The 14053-nt window shown below is 35.7% G+C and overlaps 2 protein-coding genes across 2 annotated transcripts; both read right to left on the reverse strand.

Annotated features, from left to right (window-relative positions):
* Positions 1-2966: 2966 nt before the first annotated feature.
* LOC110784801 (uncharacterized) lies at positions 2967-3758 on the reverse strand. The gene is made up of 2 exons (XM_056829546.1): positions 3709-3758; positions 2967-3616 (listed from the first exon to the last, which is right to left on the reverse strand). The coding sequence occupies exons 1-2, from the start codon at positions 3731-3733 to the stop codon at positions 2967-2969; spliced, it is 675 nt and encodes a 224-aa protein (XP_056685524.1). The 5' UTR covers positions 3734-3758.
* On the reverse strand, positions 3740-5275 carry LOC110799906 (uncharacterized). Its single transcript, XM_056829547.1, has 2 exons — positions 4145-5275; positions 3740-4057 (listed from the first exon to the last, which is right to left on the reverse strand). Exons 1-2 carry the CDS (start codon positions 5015-5017, stop codon positions 3740-3742), a joined length of 1191 nt encoding a protein of 396 aa, XP_056685525.1. The 5' UTR covers positions 5018-5275.
* Between the last annotated feature and the right edge of the window lie 8778 nt (positions 5276-14053).

The following is a 14053-nucleotide window of genomic DNA, read 5'->3' on the forward strand; positions in this document are numbered from 1 at the left end:
ATTTATTATTTATTATTTATTATTATTATTTATTATTTATTATTTATTATTTATTATTTATTATTTATTATTTATTATTTATTATTTATTATTTATTATTTATTATTATTTATTATTTATTATTTATTATTTATTATTTATTATTTATTATTTATTATTTATTATTTATTATTTATTATTTATTATTTATTATTTATTATTTATTATTTATTATTTATTATTATTATTTATTATTTATTATTTATATTTATTATTTATTATTTATTATTTATTATTTATTATTTATTATTTATTATTTATTATTTATTATTTATTATTTATTATTTATTATTTATTATTTATTATTTATTATTTATTATTATTATTTATTATTTATTATTTATTATTTATTATTTATTATTTATTATTTATTATTTATTATTTATTATTTATTATTTATTATTTATTATTTATTATTTATTATTTATTATTTATTATTTATTATTTATTATTTATTATTTATTATTTATTATTTATTATTTATTATTTATTATTTATTATTATTATTTATTATTTATTATTTATTATTTATTATTTATTATTTATTATTATTATTTATTATTTATTATTTATTATTTATTATTTATTATTTATTATTATTATTTATTATTATTATTTATTATTTATTATTTATTATTTATTATTTATTATTTATATTTATTATTTATTATTTATTATTTATTATTTATTATTTATATTTATTATTTATTATTATTATTTATTATTTATTATTTATTATTATTATTTATATTTATTATTTATTATTTATTATTATTATTTATATTATTATTTATTATTTATTATTTATTATTTATTATTTATTATTTATTATTATTATTTATTATTTATTATTTATTATTTATTATTTATTATTTATTATTTATTATTTATTATTTATTATTTATATTTATTATTTATTATTTATTATTTATTATTTATTATTTATATTTATTATTTATTATTTATTATTATTATTTATTATTTATTATTTATTATTTATTATTTATTATTTATTATTTATTATTTATTATTTATTATTTATTATTTATTATTTATTATTTATTATTTATTATTTATTATTTATTATTTATTATTATTATTTATTATTTATTATTTATTATTTATTATTTATTATTTATTATTTATTATTTATTATTTATTATTTATTATTTATTAACTAAAACATGCATCTCTCACTAAGTACTAATCAACATGCAAAAGCCATATAATAATAAACAACCAATCATGAATACAAGACTCGACTCTTGACTCACAATTTAATTAGAATAAGCTTCGAACGGGCCAAAAGAATAATCCACAAAGGGAAAAGGTGATGGGAGCCAACCATACACCAAATATATAGTAATAAAATCGGGCCATACCGAGTGTCGGGCCATACCGACGGAATTCCTGCGCATAATATAAATGAAACAACGTCTTGTATCATTAGTAGGAGTACGAGTTTTCCGGCAAGACTCCCCCCCATTGTTCATACTCAAGGTATATACGTTCCAAGAGTTTTGAAGCTTGTTCTGATTGCACTTTACGTTTATTAATATATTATTAAAGGCGAACTCAAGACTCACCAACATGCACACATACAATTAATAAACAACAACCAAAACAATCTTATTTTAAATGCTTTAGGACTTGTGATCAACAAGGCAAGACTCTTATGAAATTACTACCATGTTCCTCCTCACAAAAGTGAGACTCCACATCATGCACATTAATATGAGGGTTGTGCCCTTGCACGACAAATCCTAATTCATTTCATACATAATATTCCCAACTGAACCCTACATTTGCGGTGGCTTACGTGAGCTAACCCTTCACATGTGGTAAAATAAATAGTACAACGAAGTACGAATAATTGGCTCAAAGTATGCTAGACATCCCGTACTGTAATACCCCGAAAATTTTAAATTCGATTTATTAAAAGGGTTTTTTCATGAAATGCCCCTGAGGTTTGCAATAATGCACCAAATACGCCTGCGCGTTTCAAAATTCATAAAATACCCCTATTTACTCAAAACTGTTCACCAAATACCCCTATTATGACTTTCCGTTAGTCCTCCGTTAAGTCATGTTTAAAATTCATAAAATGCACCTAAATATAAAGATTTTGCATAGTATACACCTATTTGTAAAGTTCTTTGCACCAAATACCCAAACTTCATAATTTGAATCCAACGGCTAGTTTTAATTCAATATAGCCGTTATGTTCATGCTGCCTATAAGTAAGGCTGTTGTTCACTTGACTTGCTCCATGTTTAGCCCTCTATTTCCTAAATAGCCATGAGTTCTAATTCAAAAACCGGATCCTCTTCCATCCCAAGTTTGTCATACCTAAGAGTTCCAAATAAAAACTGCAATTGTGGGAGAAGATTTGCAATTAGGAGCTCGGAAACGGCTAAAAATCCGCAAAAGCTTTACTACAAGTGTGATCCTTGTGATAATTTCAAGTGGTGCAAAGGTTTTTTTGAGCAGACATTTGATGAAGCTCAAAGCAAGGGAAACAGAGCTGATGAAAACAGGGGAATGCAAGAAGAAAACAGGGGAATGCAAGAAGGAAGCAGGGGAATGCATGAAGAGTTGAAGCTATTGAAGAAGAAACTGAAACAACAGAAACAACAATTCAAGTTTGCAATAAAAATTGGTGTAATAATGTTTGCATTTCTAATTTGGATAGCAATGAAGTAGAGTTGTAATAAATTTCAAGCAATAACATCACTTGTTTAAGCATATGAGCTTTACAAAAACTGATTTCTAAGTGGACAAATGCCACTGAAACTGCACAAAAACATCTTGTCTAAGCAATTGTGTTCTTTCCAAAAAGTGATACTAACTGTAAATTGCCTAAGCTATTTTAACTTTGTGCACCTACAATTCACCAAAAACTGACTAACTTTTAACTTTGTGCATGGTTAAGTTGCTGTGTTTTCTCTTTTCCTCCCCCTTGGACCCCCTTGTGATGTACTTGCTCCTGCTGCTGCTGAAGTGCTTGGTCCAGTGCTTGGTCCTCCATTCTTACATGTCCTTGAGTTATGACCAAACTCCCTGCACTTTCCACATTTCACATTGCTGTTCCTCTTCCCCTTCCTGGGTTCATTTGGTCCTCTCTTTCTCTTCTTAGCAGGTCTGCCAGCTTGTCTTTTGATGACTGGAGGCTGAATGGTAGGGAGAGAAAAGTTAGGCCACTGTGTTGGGTCTGACATGGGGTGAATGTGGTCTGCATATGTAAGCTTGTATGCAGCAGACTTGAAGAATGGGGAGACAAAATCAATGGGGTTCAGCCTTTGGTCATAAATTACCCTGAGTGCATGCTTGCAGGGGATTCCAGAAATTTGCCACTTCCCACACCCACAGCTTCTAGTTGATAACCTGATGGGGAAGTTCACATGTGCATCTCTGACCTCAAATTCCCCCCCACCACAGGCTGTAGCATAGCAGAACCTAGACTCTCCTGTTCTTTCATCCACCTCTTTCTTGGCATACTCAGTCAACTGACCATCCTCCATATCAATTGCCATGTCAAATCTTGCCCCAACCCTCTCCATACACCACTTTCTGATTGCTGTACAACAACACAACAACATACAACATTATACACAGAACATCACAAACATCACAAAATAAAGGAACAGAACATGAAGTGGTGAGCTATACCTTCCAACAATGAGAATACAGGCATGTCTCTTTATGGTTTTGTGCATGCATTGAATGACTCCACAAAGTTTGTTGTGTTGTGATCACAACAAATAGCAGGGTCAAACATATGCCTGGACCACTGCTCTTGGCATGTGTCCAAGTATGCAGCAGCATTTGGATCATGAGCAGTGATCTTCTCTAATGCTTTACCATACACATACTCATTGTGTGCATTTGCAGCTATCCAAAACAGTTTGAAGAAAGCAGATCCACTAAATCCATTGTTTTTGCAATTCATGTACAAGTGTTGGCAGCAAACTCTCCTAGTAGCTCTAGGAAAAGTATCTCTCACTGCCAAGTCAACTCCCTACACAGGATATGTTCATTTTAGGCCAATCATATCTGTTGCAATATTATAAAATTGAAACAAAAAAGGAGCAAAATAAACATATACCTTCATCCTGTCACTGATGAAGGTCCAATCATCTTTGTTGCAACCCTCTTGCTCAAACATCTGCCTCAAGCATCTCATGAAATGTGTCCAACTATCACAGCTCTCAGTGTCCACTATCCCATAAGCCAGAACAAATATTTCATTGTTCCCATCAATGCCAACAGCTGTGAGTAGGATTTCCTTGTAAAACCCACTTAGATGAGCCCCATCTATTCCAATTATAGGCCTGCACCCCCTCAAAAACCCCTTGACTTGAGCAGCAAAGGAGAAGAAACAAGCTCTGAACTTGGGGTTCACATCCCCACTTGTAGCACCCCATGAAATCAGTGCATAACTTCCTGGGTTTGTCTGTTTAATCATCTCAGCATACCTAGGAAGCAACTCATAAGCCTCAGCCCAACCACCATGTATCTTCTCTACTGCCATACTCCTTACTTTGTACAACAATCTCTTTTTAACCCTCAATTGAAATGTCTCCTGTGCATACCTTCTCAATGTCTCAACAGGAATTTCAGTGTTAGCCTCAATTAGACTCATCATGTTCTTACATAGCCACTCAGAGGTCACCACAGGGTTCTCCTCCAATCTCCCACAAGTTTTGTGGCACCCACTGATCCCCTTAATAGCCCAACTGACACTGTCAAACATCTTACTTGCATGTATCCTCCAGTCACAAGTTTCTATTGCACACACTGCAGTGTACCTCTTACTGTCAGCCCTCTCAACACTAAGTCCAAACCCCTCTTGTATGCAAAAACTCCTCAAAACATCTAGGAAAGTGGACTTGTCTGGAAAGATCAACCAAGGTTCTAATTTGATGGACCCATATGGTTGATGAGTCCATATCTTTCCATTCTTGTAGGCCTTATCCATCTTACTAGAACCATCCAAACATTCCTCAAACAATAAGTCAGGCACATCATCTGTTATCACCTCAGCCTCCACATCAGAGTCAACCTAATCATCAAGTTTATCCTCCTCTAGTTCAGAGTCTGGTTCAGATTCCTCCCAATCTGAATCCTCACTCTCCTCTTCTGAACCTATATCCTCAACATCAGTGAACACCCTTGCACTCTTTGACCTCCCTGTACCCTTCCTACCTATGCCCTTCCCTTTGGATACCCAAGTTCCAGCTTTCTTGGCAGTCACTTTGTTCACCCTGAACCCTGTAGGTCTAGTTCTGCCCCCCTTCCTTTTAACAGCTTCAGACTGATTCTGTGTTGGTGTTGAATGGGGTGGCTGATCATTTTGGGTGTTCTGTGGTGGTGGGGAATGGGGTGGTTGAACATTTTAGGTGTTCTGTGGTGGTGGGGAATGGGTGGGGTGTGTTTGTGGTGATGGGTTGGGTTGCTGTGGTGGTGGGATGGGCTGCTGTGTTGTTGGGGTGGGTTGCTGTGCTGGTGGGATTGATTGTTCTGGAGTTGGGGTGGGTTGCTGTGGTGTTGAGGTGGGCTTTTTTGTTGTTGGGGTGGGTTTTTTTGCCTTTGGTGTGGCCTGTTTTTGAGTTGGGGTGGGTCTCCTCTTAGGGGTCAGTTTCTTGGCTTTAGGAACCTTAGGAGCTTTTGGAGTAGTTGGCTTGACTTTGGCCTTTTGTTTTGGTTTAGGAGAAGTAGGTTTTTTGGAGGGTGAAGATTCTTGTGTGGGTTGTGGTTGAGAGGCTCCTGGAAACACCTCATCAGCACCATCCTTGCTTATAATCCTCACATACTCAGTGCTTAAGTCCTCACAATCAACCACAGGCACCTCCACAGCTATTGTGTACTCCATTTGTTCTTGAAGTTCCCTTAAAATGTCCTCTCTCTCTTGTTTTTTCCTCATTTCCTCTTCCTCCTTTCTTTGAGCCCTAAGAAGTTCATCTTGTCTCTCTTTGAGCTTTCTCTCACTCTCCTTCCTATGATGCTCAATTGTGGCAACATCATTTCTAAACACCACTCCTGGTTTGTCTGTACCCTCAACCCATATTTCAGCAGTGTCCTTACCCCAATTCCATCCCCACATTAGCTTCATTGTCTTATCATCTACCAACTCAACTCTACCACAGGGAGACTCAATAAACAGGGCAAATGTACTAGGTAAAAACACATCCTGCCTAACAGATTCCTCAAAAATATCCAAAAACAACCTCAAAAGACGATACTTTTCCATGTCTGTAACTCTCACATCAAAGCTATGTGATCCATGATGCAATAACAACCACATTGCAGTCATCCTAAAGGGAAAATTTAAGAAAAAAAAACATGAATTTCGATTCAACCAACAACAATTCATCAATAAACAACCACAATCATGATCACAATGAAATTCAACAGGTCACAATCACAACTTACAACTAACCAAACAATTATTCACAACAAATCCAAGGAATAACTAACTTCTAACCAATCAATTAATCTCAACTGACAATTTCAAAAAATCACTGACAATTTCGCAAAACCCTAACCCTAATCAATTTCGCGAAAAAAATTTGACTTACGAGGAGAAACCAATTGAAATTCTAGAACGAAGAGAGAAACGACTTAGAAGCAAAGTAATTCCAATGGTTAAAGTCTTGTGGGATAACCACTTGACATCTGAAGCTACATGGGAAGTCGAAGCGCAAATGATAGAGAAATATCCCCAGTTATTCGTTTAGAAACAATAAGATGTATGAATTTTAATATGTTATTTGAATGATTATGTTATAATGTTATTCCGCCATGTTTGTATAGCGAATAGAACGAATAAGTATGAATTGTATGATTTCTATGAATGGCTAGTTCTACTGAGCTCCAGTTTCGAGGACGAAACTTTTTCTAGGGGGTAAGGATGTAATACCCCGAAAATTTTAAATTCGATTTATTAAAAATAAAAATATTTATTAACTTGATTTCGTTTTAATTAAATTATGAATAATCGAATTTCGTTATTTTAATCGTTTTTACGATTTATTTTAAACGGTAAATTTATAAACGAAAATTATTTATTTTTCGTTAACGAAAATTTTTTTTATAAGAATTATTTTTACTTAAACAGTTCTATTTTTAGCAATTTCTGAATTTTTGCCAAAATTGTGAATTTATTTTTACTTAAACAGCCCATCGTCGCCCCACAACACCACCGCACGCACCACCTCCTTCCCTCTCCTTCCCCTCGTCACACTCCCCTGCTCTCCCCTGTCTCCTCCTCTTTCGCCCCACCGCACCAACACCACGCCGCACACCACCACCTCCAGTCATCATCACCACCTTGCTAATCAACCACCGCCCCCAAAAGCCACCCTGTCGCCGCCCAGAACGCCCAGAAACACCCCCATCTCCCCTGTTTCTCCTCTCCTTCGCGCCACTCACCACCCTTTCTCTTGCTGCTCTGTCGCCGAGAACCAACCACCACCACCGCCGTACTCACCGGCGTATCTGGCGCCACGGAACCCAGCCCCCAAACGCCTCCCTCCCTTTTCTCTTTCCTCCTCCTCTCCTCCCTTTCTCCTCTGTTTTTCTCGTGCCCTTCCCAGAAAACCAAAAATCAGATTTGTAAACTTTGGGTTTTTATTTTCATTAAAACCCAATTTAAGGATTTGGGCCATTTCAATTGGGCCTTGGTAAGTTGAAAACTGAATTGTTACTTTCAGATTTCCTAATTACTAATTTTCATGTTTCAACAAAGTTTTATCATATAATTATTTACTAATGAATTGTTTATTATTTTCAGGTTTAATTATCTTTTTTACTAAAATAAATTACTAGCCCGAATTAGCACAAAAAGGATTTTTTAATATTATTTACATGAAAATCGATTAATAAAATATATATGTATTTCGATTGAAAATTCGATTAATAATAACATTTTCGCTAAATTTCGAAATTATAATTTTATTAAAATTCTTTATTTATAAATTTATTACTTATAAAATTCATGATTTATAAAATATTGATTTTAAATTATTTATCGATCTAGTACTAATTCAATTATTTAATATTTTGAAAGAAATTGGACTCGGAGCTCAGGACGAACGAACCAACGAAAATCCTTAAGCAAAATTGTGGAAGTGAGGTAACGGCTATTGCTAGTACCCGCAATTCCCTTATAAATGCGATTATGAAATTATCACGTTATGATTGATTTATAAACTGAATGTTCTGACATGTTTTATGAATTGCGGGAAATGAAATGTGATTTGATTGAATTATTTATTATAATATGATTTTATTGAAATTCTTATAAAATGATGTTTATAAGAAACCAAGAAAGAAATGATGTTTATATGATGGCAGGAAAGAAATGATATTTATTGATCTCAAGATCTAAATGATGTTTTATTTCGATCACATGATCCAAAGGAATTATGTTACTTCAACTGAAGTAAAAAAGGCTAAAATGTAAAATTAAACGAAACATGATAAAGGAAAGTGAAAGACCTAGTCTGTTTGGCAGTATATGTTCACAGGTTACGATTCTCGGTCATGCATGTACCCATGGGGCATCCGCCCATTGAGCCAAGGCTCTCATGTTTTCGGGCCAAGGCCCCATGTTTTATGGACAGCGGTCCATCGTGGAAGACGTTCCACCATGTCATACTTGCCACGGCTAGCATGTGCACCCTAAAGTTATGAATGAATTAAATAAAGGACTTTATAAAATGTTTTACTATATTCTTTTCTCCCTGTGTTATTAAATAAAATGAATTGAAATGAATTTACGTTGCTAGAATAGTTCGTTACTGAGTCTTCGGCTCACCGTTTTTGTTTTCTGTTTTAGGTACTCATGGGGACGATGGACACGAGTAGTAGCGAGGAATTTCACTTTAATATATTCACCTAGTTTATGTTTAAAGTTTTAATAGCTTAATTAAAGACTTTTAGTAAGTTATGTACTTTTACTTTGGGTTTTATAAAGGATTACTGTATTTTTGGAGTAATTAACAACTTATGATTGATGTTTGCCTTGTAATTTCCAAAAGGAAGTTACGGCAGGTATTGTCCCGACCAAATTAGGTTAATTCCGCTGTTAATTATGCTTTAATAATTGAATTAGAGGTCGGGGCGTTACAGTTTGGTATGAAGAGCAAAGGTTCTGTACCATAAGTGCTAAACCTTACGGGTTTTCGCACGAATAGAATTCATTAGGCTTTAAGTAAAGAATTTTAAGGAATGAGTTAAAAAGAATGTTCTAAAATCTTGCTAGTTAAAATGAATATGAGTGTGAGTGTAGGAACAGGATCAAAAGGTTTATTTTATATTATTATTTCGCTTCAACCTGAGAAGATATGTTATGCAGAATGTCGACCATCGATGCTATCAACGATGTTACCAACGGAGCTCGCAACGAGCATCATGTTCACGATGATAACGACATCACTCATGAATAGTATGTCCATGTTAATGTCCACGAGGAAAGGATGGAACGATTGGAAAATGTGAGTGCAATGTTGGCCGAATTAGTCCATGATTCTCGGAAAAAGAAAGATATTAGTGGGAACGAGAGCGCAACGATGTTCAAGAACTTTTCGTCACTCAACCCACCATCCTATGATGGCAAGCCCGATCCAGTTGAGTTCGAGGATTGGATAAGTCGCATTGATCAGTTGTTTGAACCCTGCAATGCCCTGAGAGATGGAGAGTTGATTTCGCAGTGTTTTACTTGTCGGGTCAAGCAGGATTATGGTGGAAAGTTAACAAGGAACGAAAGAATGGGCCTGGATTTGGTTGGAACGAACTACAGAAGTTAATGAGAGACAAGTTTTATTCACCATCCTTGAGGAAACAAAAAGAAGATGAATTTCTACACTTGCAACAAGGAACAATGAGCGTGTTGGAATACGCAAATAAGTTTATGGAGTTGTCAAGGTTTGCGCCAGACTTGGTGTCGACAGAGCAGTCCAGGATGAACCGTTTCGAACGAGGTCTGCACCTTAAGTACCAGGATAGGTTGTCCACTCAGAGGTTTACTTCATACCAGGATATGGTTGATATTGCAACTAATGTGGAGCGAGTGGTACTACTTCGAGAAGCGAAGAATGTTGGGTATAAAAGGAGAAATGATAACCAAAGCCAAGGAGGAGCAAAGAAGCCTAACCAAAGTTACCAGGGAAATCAAAGGAGGAATGATGGTAATCAAGGAAATAACAGGGGACAAGGATTTCAAGGAAGGAACAATCGGTCGCAAGGATGTGCCAAATATGGGAAAAGGAGTCATGTTGAGAGTGAATGTCGTGTTGGCACAAATGCTTGCTATCGATGTGGAAGCCATGATCATTACGTTAGAGATTTCCAAAATCAAGTGACGTCAACCATACGAGGACCAATTCCAACTAACAACGATCGTGGTCGGAACAACAACGCAGGAGGTTCAAGCCGCAACCCACCCCGAGCACCGCCAGCTGGACGAGTTTTTGTGATGAGACAGGATGAGGCAGATGAGAATGATAATGTTATCACCGGTACCTTCTCTATCCATTCTTTAGCAGCCCATGTTCTTTTTGATTCTGGAGCTTCACATTCCTTTATTTCTCCATTGTTTGCAAAATGTTTAAATTTAAAACCATGTTGTGACTTTCATGCTATGAGTGTTTCCCTTCCTAGTGGAGAAATTGTGAAATGTAGAACCATGTATAAGGATTGCCCTATCATAATAGAGAAAGTGGAGTTCCTAGAAGATTTAATAGCTTTTAACCTATCTGAGTTTGATGTAATCTTAGGAATGAATTGGTTGACTAAGTATGGAGCTAACCTTAATTGTTCGAGGCAAAGTGTGACACTTAAAACGCCAGATGGAGATAGAGTTTCATTCCATAAGTTAGTAAGAAAACCAACGATTCAAATTGTCCATGCTTTGAGAGCACGTAAAATGATTGAGAATGGTTTATCTGGTTATCTGTGTAGTGTTATTGACCTAAATACCTCTGGACCTTCCATTACCGACATACATGTTGTTTGTGAGTACCCACATGTTTTTCCAGAAGAAATACCTAGTATGCCCCAACCAAGAGAATTAGATTTCAGCATTGAATTAATTCCGGGATCCACCCCTATTTCTAAGGCACCATATAGAATGGCACCAGCTGAGTTACAAGAATTAAAGAAACAATTAGATGAGTTACTTGAAAAAGGATATATTCGACCTAGTGTTTCACCTTGGGGAGCTCCTGTCTTGTTTGTGAAGAAAAAGGACGGAACTATGAGGTTATGCATAGACTATCGAGAGTTAAACAAGATTACTATTAAGAATAAGTATCCTTTACCCCGTATTGATGATTTGTTTGACCAAATTCGAGGTGCAAAAGTATTTTCTAAGATTGATTTAAGGTCAGGTTACCATCAACTTCGAATTAAACCTGAGGATATTCCAAAGACAGCCTTTAGGACTAGATATGGTCACTATGAGTTTGTTGTGATGCCTTTTGGGTTAACCAATGCGCCAGCTGTATTTATGGATTTGATGAACCGTATTTTTTAAACCATACCTTGATAAGTTTGTAGTTGTTTTCATTGATGATATTTTGGTATATTCTAAGAGTAATGAGGAACACGAGGAGCATCTGAAAAAAGTGTTAGATATGTTGATCGAAAACCAGTTATATGCTAAGCTGTCGAAATGTGAATTCTGGCTTAAGGAAATATCATTTTTAGGTCATATTATCTCTGAGAAAGGTGTATCTGTTGATCCTGAGAAAATAAAAGCAATTGTGGAATGGTCTAGACCAACTAATGTACCCGAAGTACGGAGTTTTATGGGTTTAGCTGGATACTATCGAAGATTCGTTCAAGATTTTTCTAAGGTTGCCTTACCCATAACCCGATTAGTTAGAAAGAATACCAAATTTGTGTGGAATGATGATTGTGAATGTGCATTTCAAGAACTTAAGAACCGTCTCACCACTGCCCCTATTCTTACCCTTCCATCTGGAACTGGCGGATTTGTGATTTATAGTGATGCTTCTAAGAATGGGTTAGGATGTGTCTTAATGCAAAACGGAAAAGTTATAGCTTATGCTTCACGCCAACTCAAAATTCATGAACAAAACTACCCTACCCATGACTTCGAACTTGCAGCTGTTGTTTTCGCCCTCAAAATTTGGAGACATTATTTGTATGGAGTTTCGTGTCAAATTTTCACCGACCATAAGAGTCTTAAATATATTTTCACCCAAAAAGAACTCAACATGAGACAACGTAGGTGGTTAGAACTTCTTAAAGATTATGACCTTGATATTCAATACCATCCCGGCAAGGCTAACGTTGTTGCAGATGCATTAAGTCGGAAGTCTCACCTAAATTCTACCCTAACTTTCTCCCGAGTCAACCAAGATGATCTACAAAAGATAGAAATTGAGTTTATCAAAGGAGATGCTTGTTTGAATGTGCTGGTAATGAAGCTAACTTTGATTGATGAGATTTAGGAAGCGCAATGTAAGGACTCACAATTAGAAAGAATAAGGAGTGAAGTGGAACATGGTAAGTCACCTGGTTTTGTCATTCAAGAAGATGGCACGTTAAGGTTTCAGGGAAGATTATGTCTGCCTAATGATGAGAAGTTGAAAAAGAGAATCTTAGAAGAAGCCCATAGTTCACCATACTCGATTCACCCTGGAGGAAATAAGATGTATAAGGATTTGAGGCAAGTGTATTGGTGGAGCAACATGAAGCAAGAAGTGGCAGAATATGTGGCTAAATGTTTGACGTGTCAAAGAATCAAGATCGAGCATCAAAGACCAGCAGGTTTGTTGCAACCTCTGGGTGTGCCAGAGTGGAAATTGGATTCAGTTTCAATGGATTTTATCATAGGTTTACCAAGATCAACCAAGGGAATGAATGCTATTTGGGTCATTGTTGATCGATTAACAAAGTCAGCGCATTTCTTAGCAATGAAGAGCAATTCGAGTTTAGATCAATTTGCTGAACTATATGTGAACACTGTTGTGCGATTGCATGGAGTGCCTAGTTCGATTGTTTCTGATCGTGATACAAGGTACCAATCAACCTATTGGAAAGAATTACAGAAAGCTCTTGGGACGAAACTTAACTTCAGTACTGCATTTCATCCAACGACTGATGGACAAACGGAACGCACTAACCAAATTGTTGAGGATATGTTGAGAGATTGTGTTTTGGATTTTCAAGGAACGTGGGAAAAGTGTCTGCCTATGGTTGAATTTTCATACAACAACAGTTATCAGGCCACCATTGGTATGGCACCGTACGAAGCAATTTATGGAAGGAAATGTCGAACACCATTATGTTGGAGTGATATCGATGAAGCACGTGTTTTAGGACCAAAATTGATTCAAGAAACTACTGACAAGATTCGTTTAATCCCATCAAGAATGATGGCAGCGCAAAGTAGGCAAAAGAGTTATGCAGACCAACGAAGAAGACCACTAGAGTTTGAGGTCGGAGATCACGTGTTCTTGAAAATTTCGCCAACGAAAGGAATAATGAGATTTGGTCAAACGGGAAAGTTGAGCCCAAGATACATCGTGCCATATGAGATACTAAAAAGAGTAGGTGCAGTAGCATATCGACTAGCTTTACCAACCGACTTTGAAAAGGTGCATAATGTGTTCCACGTGTCGATGTTAAGAAAATATGTTCCTGATCCTAGCCATGTGATTACGCACGAACCCTTGTTATTGCGAAACGATTTGACTTACGAGGAGAAACCAATTGAAATTCTAGAACGAAGAGAGAAACGACTTAGAAGCAAAGTAATTCCAATGGTTAAAGTCTTGTGGGCTAACCACTTGACATCTGAAGCTACATGGGAAGTCGAAGCGCAAATGAGAGCGAAATATCCCCAGTTATTCGTTTAGAAACGATAAGATGTATGAATTTTAATATGTTATTTGAATGATTATGTTATAATGTTATTCCGCCATGTTTGTATAGCGAATAGAACGAATAAGTATGAATTGTATGATTTCTATGAATGGCTAGT

Source organism: Spinacia oleracea, chromosome 5, assembly GCF_020520425.1.
Source record: "Spinacia oleracea cultivar Varoflay chromosome 5, BTI_SOV_V1, whole genome shotgun sequence".
NCBI classification, from domain to species: domain Eukaryota; kingdom Viridiplantae; phylum Streptophyta; class Magnoliopsida; order Caryophyllales; family Amaranthaceae; genus Spinacia; species Spinacia oleracea.